Source organism: Strongylocentrotus purpuratus, unplaced genomic scaffold, assembly GCF_000002235.5.
Source record: "Strongylocentrotus purpuratus isolate Spur 01 unplaced genomic scaffold, Spur_5.0 spur5_scaffold_8, whole genome shotgun sequence".
Lineage (NCBI taxonomy): Eukaryota > Metazoa > Echinodermata > Echinoidea > Camarodonta > Strongylocentrotidae > Strongylocentrotus > Strongylocentrotus purpuratus.
The window spans coordinates 3,114,994-3,128,667 of NW_022145614.1; the positions used below are offsets into that span (position 1 = coordinate 3,114,994).

Genomic DNA, 13,674 nt, shown 5'->3' on the forward strand with positions numbered 1-13,674 from the left:
AGAAAACTAATTACGAATACACAAGAGTAATTTCTTGAAACAATTCAGAATTATATATACCAAAGCGTTTATAAACATGTCTATAGTTATTTTTCTCCTGCATTTTTGTCACCGAACAGCGCCCAATCGATGACTAACAATGTATTGGTAAAAATATTCAAACCGGATAATTATCGGGGGGTGGGGGGGGGGGGGGGTGATGAAATGTAATGAAATAGATAAATCATCAATTAAAAAAAAGTAAGGAAACTAATGGCTTAGTACAAAAAAAAATTGTTTTCAATTCAACTTTTATGTTATTAGTCATCGTCAACCAGTGTCATTTTCTTCATCTTATAGCTGCCCAGGAGATGGCCTGCCAAATACTAGGCAACAACCATATATACCTCCTGGATAACAACGGATATCTCAACTCTAAAGGGGCGGATGATGGAGCTGATGCTGCATCTAACATCAGAGATACCTGTGCGGGTCGTGAAGCTAGACGTTCATCGTAAGTTCATATCCCATCCATTTCTATTTCTCTTTTCACACGGGTGTCGTTTCAATGTCCGCCTATATAGGCAATTGACGCATGTGCCAGTACACCAGTACACTGGCGGGTCAAAGGTCACCCAGTCTCTAGTGCCCGTAGCGCATGAGACATCAATTTACTGACGTGCATTGCGTCAACGACGGACTGCGGTCTAGGACGTGCCATTTCACAGTGTTACTTGAATGCAAACTAGATGGTGTAAAATTGTTTTGAGTCACTGGCGTATGGTATATATCTCTTCCCAGGCTTGATGGGGCATTAACGCATCGAAATGACGTAATGTGCGCAAGGGGTATAACGCAGTCATACGTCATAAAATGACACTTCATGTGCCATGTGCAATTCCAGAAGAAAATTTCTTAAAATTTCCTATTGCTAATATATTCTTTAAGTTATTCGTAACACAAACAAAAACTATTTCGATAATTTACTCATAAAGTGCACATGGTAATTATTTTTTCATTGAAACAATAACTACCGAAATCTTTTTCATTTTCTTCTAATGATAAATCAAGTAATCAATACAATAGACTGGTGCCCAAAAAACACACGGGAAAGCTTATTCTTAAAAGCCACGTATACACAAGCAACTTATGGTGAGAACGCGTATACATACATTTTTCTTTAGGTATTCTATACTGAGAAATGTGAATAGATTTTCCTAACAAATCAAATTTAGATTAAATTAGTGAGAGAGAGAGAGAGAGAGAGAGAGAGAGAACGAGGTGTGGAAAAAAACATTTTGTAATGTTGTAAGAGAAGAGAAAGAAGAAGTCGTAAAAACACAACAGATCTTTATAGAGAACATTAATGATGAGATATTAATATGTTTGCAGGTATTGCTGTAAAGAAGGATGTGCCCCTGGTGAATCTGTCTCTCTGAAAGCAAGTGTACTCTCGTACATCCTGGATGTTGCCAACAGTGGACAATACAACAGTTATCTCCAGGTATCTTCCCATCAGTGATTCAAATTTCGGGCTACAAACGTGTTCTTTTCGTCATTTTTTGGACACATTCTACAAAGCCATGATAATATGTCCACTAATCATGAATGTCATTTAAAAGCTTGGAGAACAAAGTGAAACCGTCACTCTAAAATGTATTGGTAGAAATTAACCCCATGTACGGTAAAAAGGTAGACCAAATTCTGGTCGTTTAAAATATTACCTTTTCTAGAGTGCGTGCGCGCACATTCATTCCCCAGGAATTCACCTATACCTGAAGAAAGGGGTCCGTATTCGTGTGTAATTCTGTTGTACATTATATTACACATTATATCTAGTGTGTCTAAGCGCACGTACGTCACTAATACGTATTATATACCTCACTTAAGAAATCCAGCCATCTGATTGGTCGAAATTGGAGTCCTGATTTTAGCCATTCCCGTAAAGTATAGACAAATGCCCAAACCGATTAATAGTCTAAGAGTGAAATCCCTCAAAATTCCGGTTACCGGGAAAATAATAAAATTTTGCTGCGATACCCATTGGATTACGTGTTAAAATGTTCCTTGAGCGAGCGCGGACACCATACAGTGCTTTTTGTCTGCGATTCCCAACTGATCGAAATTTTCAGTCATTTTTCATGGGGGTGATAAACAGACAGTTTCTCAGATTTTCCGTGATGTTTTAACAAATTTTTATTCGATAAAAGGCTAAGGTAAGAATTCTTAGTAGATTTTTGTTTGAATTCGGCATATAAAAGGGATATCGACTGCTTTTACTCGAGGACTGGCTGTTTCTATACTGTATAAAAACAGCCAGTCCTCTCGTAGCAGTCGATATCTCTATACGAATAGAGAGCAGCCCTGGGGCAGTGGACTAGTAAAAAGGTAACATACATTTGCTATGGCTAAAATGTTTCTGTATAAGTCTCTATGGGTACGCTGAACTCCTACAATACAAAACCTGCAATAAGCCTTTCTTGTTGGTCATTTTGTTGGGGTGGATTCCATTACGTTTGAGCGCGTCTTTCCACTTCAAACGAAGTGGTAATTTCTCCCCCAAAGTGGATTTCCCTTTCGATATAGTAAGAGAGTAGAATAATTGTATATTTTCATTTGGTAAAATGATTGTTCATCTTCTTGTTTCCCTTTCCAAGATCAACGCAATCGCTGGAGCCTGTCACACATCTAACTCTTGGCATTACCAAGGTACCGCTGTGGACTTCCAGATTAAAAGCGGTGACCCTAGCTACTACGCCACCTCTTGGATGAGTATTTGTTCATCCCATGGAGCTCAAGAGAATCTTGGCCCTGGGAATGATGGTCACTCAACTCATACCCACTGTGCATTTGCACCATAAGATTCAGAAATAGGCTAAAACCAAGTTCAAATGAACAAATTCTTTACACGTATGCTATCTCTATTTCAAAATTACGATTTATCTTAATTAATGGGTTCGAATCTCTGCCAGTTTCACAGGGACAAGATGCAATTATCATCTGTAGTTAATCTCTTTATATCCAGGTGTGAAATAGGTACCCGGACTTTTCTTTTAAAAGTACTGCATGTGCACTGATAACGGCTGCCGGAGCTAAAAGTAGGGGTAACAATATTAGTAATATTTAGTAAAAAAATCCTCTATGGAAGAGCACAAAGACGATCCATCATATAGTGATAATGTGCCATACAAAATCGATGCATTATTCCAATCATCTATTAAACGCTTGGACCTGCTACTGGAATGCACTAATCAACTACAATGCTCACTTGTACAATTATATGATAATCTTGACTTCTTCTCTCTATGTACATGTTATACTGAAATCTAACCTTATCACTTTAGCCGGACTATAGGCCCATCTTCAACCAATAGGAGCTTTCAAGTATAATCAATGTTAACCTTGATGAACCCTTCGTTAATGAATGATTAGTTGTCACGAAGTTTTCTTCCAGCTGTAATTTTAAGAATATAGTCAACACTAATAAAAGAATGGACATAAATCTTAGTTAATATGTATTCTTTTATAGCCTAGTCTCACACAAGTTGATTTGTATTAAATACATTTCGGAGAGAAAAAATATAGAAGCTCGCCTTTTTAAAGAAAAAGAGTGTTTATAAATAATACATGTCTTACAGTAATGAAGAAGTAATTTAATATCCGATTACCTAATGATTGGCAATTTTACAAGAATTCGATGTGAAGAGAATGGGCTAGGAGAGGGAGAGGAGTGGAAAGGACAAAGGAAAGATATTGTGGAAGAAGAACGGAGAGAGGGCAAAATATTACATTACGAATATGAGTGGCCCAAATATAATATACATTGCGTTTCAACAAAAAGTATACCCAACTTTGCTAGCTCCTAATCAAAATTTCAAAACCAATATCACTTTGACATCTATGTCATGATGAAAAGAAAGCTATTCTCTGTCCGATGATATCCTATTCATAATATTTCTGTCACGAGTGACTGAACACTAGGGTCTTTAAAAGTGTTGTCGAAATCGCCTGGTATCAAGTTTGGGCTGATGGAGCGAATATGGCCCAGGCCATAAGCACACTTTTTAAACGCAATGTATATAAATAGAGAGAGAGACAGAGAGAGAGAGAGAAAGAGAGAGAGAGAGAGAGAGAGAGAGAGAGAGGGAAAGAGAAGGGGGAGGGAGAAAGTGAGAGCGAGAGGGGGGATATCAATGATGATAATGATAATAATAATAATAATAATAACAATAATATTTATAGTAACAATAACAATTCTAAAAGGTAAAAGCAAGGCAAAAATAATAATAAAGAGAAAGACCAGCTAGCCCTTGGCTTTAATTTATGTAAATTGGGTCCCCTTTCTAAATTTGTTTCTTTCCCATGGGCTTAATCGGTGAATTCGATTAAAGGCGGACTAATGCTAGGAGTCCACTGGGCCAGCGCCAGTTGGTGCCAATTCGCGCCAAAGATTATGTGACTGGCGCGTAGTGGCTTGCTGTGGCGCCGAATTAATGTCCGCTCGGCATGTGTCGCCAAGTGGAATAAACTGGGTGCCATACGGCGTGCGCCAAAAGCCACCCGGCTTGCTCCAAAATGTTGCGCCAGTTTGCGCCAGTTCCCGCCATTTGATTCCAAAATTCACCTTGTTGGCGCCATTCGCGCCAATAGACGGCTACTTTGCGCCACTTGGTGATTAGTTTGTGCCAAAGGTCGCCAAATTGGTTTGAACTTGCCGCCGCTTGGCGCTACTTGCCGACTATATAAATACCGGCCATCGGCTACCTGGTTCAGACCCTCCTCAGCTGCTGTATGAACAACATCTCTACTAAATATTTACAATTTTGATATGTCTGAGGCTTTTGATAATGTTGGAGTGATGATGCTGCTCATTGGCGCAACTTGGCGCGCGCCATTACATTCCAGTGGATTCCAATAGGCGGATTGTTTTTGCGCCAAAGGGCGATATGTTTGCGCCATTTGGTGCCACTTGGCGGACACTTGGCGTTGATTGCTCGATGCAAGTGGCGCGACGAAAATTTCAAACATTTTGACATTTTCTTGCCGCCATATTCAAATTTGGTGCCGTTACGGGCCATCACGATCCAGTTGGGAGGCAGTTTGAGCCACTACACGCCACTAGGCACCTTATTGGCGACACTAGGCGCCACAGTAAATTGCATTGGCGCTGGCCCAGTGAACTCCTAGCATAAGGTGCTATACGACAGGGTAGTCGATGAACCATGCAGACTTACTGTTGTGTTTGTGGGTATCGGAAAATTGAAAATGAAACAATGGAGCAATGGGTTTTCAAATTGTATGGAAATGTAAAAGAGTCAGAGAGAAAAGGAGAAAAAGTCCGAGAGAGAGAAAGAAAGAAAAGAGAGCGAGAGAGAGAGGGAGAGAGAGGGAGAGGATAAGACACAGAGAGAGAGAGATGGAGAGGAAGAGAGAGAGAGAGATGGAGAGGAAGAGAGAGAGAGAGAGAGTTTGTGTGTGTGTTTGTTTGTAGGTGTGTGGGTGTGTATGTGTTTGAGAGAGAGAGAGAGAGAGAGGGGGGGAGGATTTTGTTATCGTTTTTATTCGCCAACAAATTCGAGAAAATCATAGGATTTTGCAACAGCACTATAGATTAGCCAAACGAATTCATTATTTGTCCCGCAACATTAACCCCAATCCTGATTTTGATTGTAATGGAAAGAAAATAAAACGTTGACAAAATTCGAATTAGTGAGAAAAAAAATCCTTCTTCATACAGGTGAAACATGACCCATAAATATTAATACATCTGAAGGGCCTACGTTTTCCAGAAATCACAGGTTCCCTTGATCCTTCAGTCGTATGGCTGATAATATGATCAATGATTAAATTATAAAGAAAAATACGTCAGCACCTATGGGCTATGGCATGACTTCACCGAATATGCATTTTCAAAAGGCCATCTATACGTGTCTATCGTAATTAGCAAGTTACTTTGAAGGAGACATCGCAAAGAACAACTTAAGCAACGCCTAAAGTTCTTTTATTTCAAATAATGATATTAATTAAGACTAAACCAACAGTCCTTTTCAGGACCAACAAACCCTCAAGAAAGATTACCGAGAGTCCTTTTCAGGACTCCTCAATCCACCCTCTCTCTCTCACATGGTGCACCCGCAAGCCTACTGGATATTAATCTATTCTGCGTTTTGTGACAAAGTAATACCACCATGCATCTCGCGGATAGAATTCCTTTAAGACTTTCATCAAGATGTTTATCTATTGTTTCTCCGTTTTTTACAATACAAAGGCAAGGTTAGTGAGAAGGTTGAATTGCTCTATTCTTAACCTGTTTTCATGACCTAATTTTAATCCTTTCTCAAACAACCCTCCATCCATCGATCAATGACGGCTGTTATCAGGAACAACAAATCAAGCGATTTGTATGTCATCTTTATAGTTAAATATTAATTCACGTTTAAGATAATTAACAACATCTGGACCGCATCTGGATGATATGGCCCGAAGATTCGTTCCATATCGATCGTCGACACTTCAAATAAGCATTATAGAAGTTACGACGTTATTTGGAGAACAGAAAACATTGGAGAGTCAAAATGAGAATTCTCGTTTTAATCGCTGCCTTTCTTTACGTGGCTTGTAAGTTTGCCTGAATTATATGATATCAGTATCTTATATTTAAAAATTGATAAAATTAAACAATCATAATAATAACAAACATTTGATGTAAATTTCTACTTATAGATATCGCACTTTATAAAATAAAACCTGTTTAATATAAATAATAATTATACTATAACTCCTCTCCTCGACCGATATACGTTAAGATCAATTTCACTTAAGTGCTTGTATGAGGTCCATGGTTAAAGGATAATGTAAATTGGTTTAATGTACATAGCGTATAGGCATATATAAATATGTTTGAGTTGTATAATTAATTCGTGTTTACAGAATGGATTTAAGGCTAGAGCAAATACAAAATACTTCTTTATGATTCAATGTTTCCTCATGGCGATTTATTTATTGTCATAAATTATGGAATATTGAACAGGGCCAAGCTTAACTATAGCTCTTGCTGTTTTGTTGGCTCCATTTACCATATAGATAATTATTGTCATGCTGGAATACAATGTTACTCTAATTTTTCGTAATGAATAAAATGAATGAATTAATAAAAGAATGTGATTGTGGTTATTTTATCTAACTGCTAAGAAAGCATAAATGCTAGTAGGTAAACAACCAGACGGCCGACGGCTTTAGGTCCTCTCCCAGGGACCTTGTAATGAGGATTAATGCTTGCCAAAGGGCACTAGCGCATCGCACTTGGTTTGAACCCGGGTCACCGGATTACGAGACCACTGCTCTACCGACTGAGCTATAACGCCTCATGAATCATGTATGTATGTATGTATGTATGAATGAATGAATGAATGAATGTATGAATGAATGAATGAATGAATGAATGAATGAATGAATGAATGTATGAATGAATGAATGAATGAATGAATGAATGAATGTATGAATGAATGAAGGTATGAATGTGGCTCTCAGCAGGCGATACAGAATAAACGCAAAATTGGTGCTAGTTTTGATCTGAAATGAAGTGCATGAACATGTATAATCTTTCTATTATTGATAACTACGTTTCATTTTTATTCATGACCAAAGACAAATTCTATTTACGCATTTCAATTTTCCAGCTGCCTATACTGATCCTGAATGTTCGAACTACGACCATGAGACGTACGGGTGTGTAGGAGAATGTATCTCTACAGGCGATTGTCCTGGCTCTAAATACCAGAGTAATCTCTGCCCCACACAGCCAAATGATGTCAAATGCTGCTTTACAGGTAATAATTGATTCATTTCATCAGCTGATTTAAAACCCATGCATTAACGTTATTTGCAAAATCCAAAGTCCCATTCCTTGCATGACGTCACCTTGAGCCTATATACTCAATATGTCACATATCTTCCCAATCCTCTCATGTGCCTAAATGTATCTCCAACTAACCAATTTTGTCTTTAGCTGATAGACATCCGAAATAACAACTGCACTGCGGCGTTGACTTCTTCTAATTATAATTAATCTAAAGAGGAGTATAATGTCGTATTTTCACCTTAGTTTCCCTTGATTTTGTAACGCCTGCTAAAGACATACACACAGCGTTTCAACTTTATGATTAATTTTTTCGCTGTTTATATCTTGCGACAGTGGTAAGATTTTTTGACTAACAAAATTCTTCTGGTATCCACGACAAAATCACGACTGCCACAAGACGTAGATACCACCCACAATTTTTTATTGCTTCACGTCGGCAAGTCGATGCCACTGTACTCAAAGTTTGGTAGACTGTCTTGCGACGACCCCCGATGACCCGCGATTTGCTCAAATTTTCTGTCGTGTCGTGGCAAAAATCCGTCGTGGGTTCGACCAAGCCTAAAGCAGGTTTGACTGTATTTCTTTCTATGTTCTAATATTCCTTTGATACAGCCGATACTGACGCCGAATGTGCTACATACAACCATCCTACTCATGGTACCGTAGGAAGCTGCATTGCCAGTGATCAGTGTCCCTTCGGCAACTACATATCTGGTCTCTGTCCAACGATGGCTCAAGACATCAAGTGTTGCTTCGGCAAACCAACAGACACATGTCAATCAGGTATGTACAATCTCTTTAAACATCTATAAAAAAAAAGTTTCATTAAACATTTCTCTCGGGGCCTCTCGCCGAACAGTCGCGATCAGAGGCAACACAAATAATTGTTACATGCATAGTTTAGCGCTCAGGCGCGTACGCAGGATTTTTTCAAGGGGGGGGTTTTAACATTTATAAATCGGTCCGAAAATTTCGCAACGACTCAGCCAGCCGCTGAATAAGCGGGGGGGGGGGGGGGGGGGGGGGGGGGGGTAAGAGGACACATTTTTTTTTTTTTTGGTCCCAAAAAAATCGCAACGACTCAGCCGACCGCTGAATAAGCGGGGGGGGGGGGGGGGGGGGGGGGGGTAAGAGGACACTTTTTTTTTTTTTTTTGGTCTCGAAATTTGGAAATTTGACATTTTGCTCCGTTGGGGGGGGGGGGTAAGGTCACCTTTTTTAGGTCGGCCATGGGAATAATTTTTTTTTTTTTTTTTTTTTTTAAAATTAAAAAAAAAAAAAAAAAAAAAAAAATCCAAAAGGGGGGGGTTCAGGTTTTTGTTAGGGGGGTTTACACACAAAAAATTTCCAAAGGGGGGGTTTAACCCCCAAACCCCCCCCCCCCCCCTGCGTACGCGCCTGTTAGCGCTTAATACTAAAGTATCAGGGAAATATTGCATCTTTTTCCGGGTCATGAGGAGGATGTTGTTGAAAATCTTGTAGCAGTATTTGTATCATGTATATACTTAATATTCCCTGATCAAAAATGTCGTATGAACTCAGTATTGTGTGGGACTTGATACAAAATATTATACAAAATTGTTTTATCAAGTAGGCATATACTCGCTTTAAAAGTGTAAATTCATGAATAATGATAAAGTATTCAGTTGTCTGTATTTAGGACAAAAAAATATTCAATCACCATACGAAATGTTTTTGTTTTTGTTTTGCGCTATGGGCATATTGTCTGACAGCCTTTTTCATCTGTGAATTAAAAGAGATCGCACGTATCCATCCAAGGGCTGCTCATCAAGGCAACCAACTCAGCCGCATTACCCTGGCTTTAGCCCAGCTTCGCTATAATATATAAGGCGTTAAAAGCTTTCAAGGAATAAACTCCTATAGGTACCCAATTATTACAATGTCACCACCCAATCAAATCAAGGTTTCCATGGAAGTTCTCATAAATGGCAGAGTTATCATCAATGCTAAGTTGTATGCGACGGGGTAGCCCTGGGTAGAGAGCGGCAAAACAAAATTATATCGCAATCGTGTTCGGATTACGTAATTTATAACGGTCCACATTTTAAAAGGTGGCGCATGAGGCTATATTTGTAGTGAAATGGTTTTTCATTAATTTTTTAAGGTCTTTGTAACCGGTTATACCTGCATTCATTATCATTCTTATTGAACACAACAGACGGATCTGATCCTTCTGATTGTGACGACGCTTGTGGAACGACAGTCAAGTCCCTGGCCCAGCAAATCTTCGATAAACACCTCGCAGGATCAATAACTCTCAAGACTTCACATCCAAACGGTGTGAGTGACGGTGCAGACCCTTATAATAACATCCGGGATACTGTGCTTGGTTGCAAGGCAAAAAGGTCAAGGTAAGTAGGGCGTGGTGTCAGGGATCGAGTTTTCTCGGTCCCTCCCGTCAATCTCTGATTATGCCCCACCCTCTATTTTCAAGTTTTGAGATCAAGTTTGTCATATAAGCGAAGACAGGGGAAACCAGTGGCGGATCACTAGCCTACCCCCCCCCCCCCCCCCCCCCACTGAGCGCCCCTTTTCGGCGAGCGCGATTTTCAAATTTTTGGGAGCAAAAAAGACAATTTAAAAAATAGTGCTCACCACCCCCCCCCCTCCCCCCACTGAGCGACTTTTCGGCCGGCGCGATTTACGGGAGCAAAACAAAAACAACAAAAATTGGCCCCCCCCCCCCAAGAAATCCTGGATCCGCGCCTGGGGGAACCACCAGCTTTTTTACCCCTGTGAACTTTTTTGTTGTCCTTCTATGATATCGGACAGCAGCCGTTTGATTTAGACCCCTCCCCTCAATGGATAAATGTATTATCGTCAATTCTTACCGAAATGAAATATTATAATTATCACTCGGCTACTCCCAAAAATGTAAACTCTTTAAGCGACTGATCGCCGGACGAGACTAGGTCTATTCATGATTATGAAGCATTGTAAAGAAAAACGGATGAGCACATGATTTATACCTGGACGTCTTTTAAAAGATCTTGAGCATTCCGTAACAAATTCCTAAATGACATAAGGATAGTCAGGAAAGAGTTGAGGGGGGAGGGGGTCATCTGGAATGAAAAACATGATGAGGGTTACTACTTCACCTCTAATAGAGAGCATATCCATAATTCCCTTTCAGTTAAAACCAACGTCTTTATTTAATGAGACTTTTCCCCCATTCTCTCCCATCATCCTTTCCTCGATACAGTTATGAGTGCGCTCAGGGCAGTGCTCCTGGTGGCTACGTGTGTCTCTCGGAGAGCCTCCTAAGATACATCCTGCAGCTGTCTAATGATGGTTACTGGCTTGCGGTAAGACCATTGTCTATCTCACACAATCCATAATAACCGCCCCATAAGCTTTGTATCGGGTAGATAATAACGCAATCGAAATGATGTCTCATGTTCATCCGTTATTTCATTGCCATATCCTAGCGTCATTATTCTTTTTTTCGCGAGAGAAAATGCCTATGAGTATGATAATGGAGAATGCATACAATTGTTAATTGTTTTTACTTATACCATCAAAGTAGGAAGATGGGCCTAGTTCTTATGTGTTTTATCCGGTTGGTAGTTCACTACAATAGTTTAGCCTCATTGCAAGAATAACAAACGCACACAAAAAAGTATAAAAAAAAGGTTTTAATTTTGTTTTGTTTTGTAGAAGAGTTCATGGTGATGACCGTCTGTGATTGTTTGAATATCAAATATTGCTCGTCTGAAGCTCACCCTTTATATCGGTTGTGCTCCTGAGACAATTGCTCCGTCGGCAAAGATGGCCCAATATATTTACTCTGGACTGCAGTGTCACCAAAACTCTAACACTAATCCAATTTCATCCCTTACCTTTGACGAAATAGCCAGAGCAAAATATTGGGTCACCGGTATGTCATCAACCTGTTTATGCAAGTGGTCCCTGATCATCATGAATTAAAACCCAACGATTACAAATATCATGTTTAATAATTTATTTGCAGGTCAACTCTTTGGCTGGTGCTTGTCACGGCAAGAACTCCTTGCATTATAGCGGGTTAGCGGTTGATCTGGCTAAAACTTCAAGTTACAGCTACTTTATGGATAAGTGCAATGAAATGGGGGCAACAGAGAGCGTTGGCCCGGGCTACCCCTCCGCAGATTATCACACTCATTGCGCTTTCTCTTCGTAGGAAATATGGGCTCTCGAAATATTTGTGGGAAAATCTTGACATGAATTCTAAATTTTGAAACATACTACCCTCCCGATCTACGTGTAGATTATGTTCATTCTGATTTTGAAGCAATTTTAATGGATGGAGTTCGATTTTCGGACAAAGTTTGCTAACAAATTTGCCGACAAAAAAAATAAACAGTCCCCCCCCCCCCCCAACAAATATCTTTAGTTTTTGAGATGATGTAGCCTACTCCATGACATAGCTTGATGTATATCTCAAACATTTTGTTTTCTTCAGACGGTTACTTTTTGAGGGGGTCGGGAATATTATGATTTTGTAAAAATTGTATGTATGATGTCAAATTGTAACAACCAAACATACTGGTCAAGATTAAATGAAATCGTCCCGGAAATCGTGTACTGAAATACATAATAATTGGAACTTGCTTTCAAGTGTCGTTGTGCTTATTGTTACTCTAATACATGCGCGTACGCAGGATTTTTTCAAGGGGGGGGGGGGGGGGGGGGGGGTTAACATTTATAAATCGGGCCGAAAATTTCGCAACGACTCAGCCAGCCGCTGAATAAGCGGGGGGGGGGGATGGGGGGTGGGGGGCGTAAGAGGTCACTTTTTTTCTTTTTTTTGGAGTCCCAAAAAAATCGCAACGACTCAGCCGACCGCTGAATAAGCGGGGAGGGGGGGGGGGGGGGGGGAGTAAGAGGACACTTTTTTTTTGGGGGGGGGGGGTCTCGAAATTTGAAAAATTGACATTTTGCTCTCTTGGGGGGGGGTAAGGTCACCTTTTTTAGGTCAGCCATGGAATTTTTTTTTTTTTTATTTTTTATAAAAAAAAAAAAAAATCAAAAGGGGGGGGGGGGGGTTTAGGAGGGTTATGGGGGGGGGGGCGGGGTGAACACACAGAAAATTACCAAAGGGGGGGGTTAACCCCCAACCCCCCCCCCCCCCCTGTGTACGCGCCTGCATGCGAACGATAATATCTAATATATATCACTCAACACAGGCAAATTAAACGATACTGTCAGTCTGCCACTGAAAATAAATTCGTGTAGAAAGAAGAAAAAGTGATTAAATGCCTGATAAATGCAAACGTTACAACGTAAAACTTAGTTTAACGATAAGGGCCCGTATTCTGAAGTCAGGTTTAACTTTAAATCTAGGTTTAACTAAACCTGACTTCAGAATACGGGCCAAGAGGTTTAAAAGGTTTAGGCTAAAAGTCAACATTTTGGGGGAATAGTGATACTTGTCTGAAAGCAAAATGAGAGAGTGGGGGAGAGGGAAAAGAGAAGGAGGTGATCGAGTGTGATAAATTAAGAGAGAGGTGGGGGAGAAAGAGAGCGGCAAAAGAGAGAGTGTGTGCGAGAGAGAGAGAGAGAGAGAGGGAGGAGAGAGAGAGAGAGAGAGAGGGAAAGAGAGGAGAGTTACGGGAGAGAGGAAGAGATAAACAGAGAGAAAGGTGATGATCGACTTTGAAAGGCATGCTAAAATTAAAATGAAAGACCACTATATACGCTGCACGAATATGCGGTGATGATAGGTCTATTGTCTAACATGTTTGGTAGGTCCAAGGTCTCAATTCACAATGGGCCGTTGTCCCTAGCCACCCCCCCCCCCCCCCCTCGTAGGCCTATCGCTGCCTTTGCCATTT

General features: G+C 40.2%; 2 protein-coding genes across 2 annotated transcripts; both read left to right on the forward strand.

The window, feature by feature from the left end:
- The first annotated feature begins 345 nt into the window (after positions 1 to 345).
- Positions 346 to 3,470, forward strand: LOC115920335. Its single transcript, XM_030975944.1, has 3 exons — positions 346 to 493; positions 1,372 to 1,483; positions 2,637 to 3,470. The coding sequence occupies exons 1-3, from the start codon at positions 351 to 353 to the stop codon at positions 2,838 to 2,840; spliced, it is 459 nt and encodes a 152-aa protein (XP_030831804.1). The 5' UTR covers positions 346 to 350; the 3' UTR covers positions 2,841 to 3,470.
- Positions 3,471 to 6,467: 2,997 nt separating this feature from the next.
- LOC100888608 lies at positions 6,468 to 12,450 on the forward strand. Its single transcript, XM_030975815.1, has 6 exons — positions 6,468 to 6,597; positions 7,659 to 7,808; positions 8,453 to 8,623; positions 10,020 to 10,212; positions 11,064 to 11,166; positions 11,832 to 12,450. The coding sequence occupies exons 1-6, from the start codon at positions 6,555 to 6,557 to the stop codon at positions 12,018 to 12,020; spliced, it is 849 nt and encodes a 282-aa protein (XP_030831675.1). The 5' UTR covers positions 6,468 to 6,554; the 3' UTR covers positions 12,021 to 12,450.
- Positions 12,451 to 13,674: the final 1,224 nt, after the last annotated feature.

Excerpts from the sequence above, each read along its gene's own strand:
- LOC100888608 (XM_030975815.1), top strand. The coding sequence starts at position 6,555 with ATGAGAATTCTCGTTTTAATCGCTGCCTTTCTTTACGTGGCTT. Across the intron at positions 7,809-8,452 it reads TGTCAAATGCTGCTTTACAG|CCGATACTGACGCCGAATGT; the intron begins GTAATAATTGAT and ends CCTTTGATACAG. Across the intron at positions 8,624-10,019 it reads AACAGACACATGTCAATCAG|ACGGATCTGATCCTTCTGAT; the intron begins GTATGTACAATC and ends TGAACACAACAG.
- LOC115920335 (XM_030975944.1), top strand. The coding sequence starts at position 351 with ATGGCCTGCCAAATACTAGGCAACAACCATATATACCTCCTGGATAAC. Across the intron at positions 494-1,371 it reads CGTGAAGCTAGACGTTCATC|GTATTGCTGTAAAGAAGGAT; the intron begins GTAAGTTCATAT and ends ATATGTTTGCAG. Across the intron at positions 1,484-2,636 it reads AATACAACAGTTATCTCCAG|ATCAACGCAATCGCTGGAGC; the intron begins GTATCTTCCCAT and ends TCCCTTTCCAAG.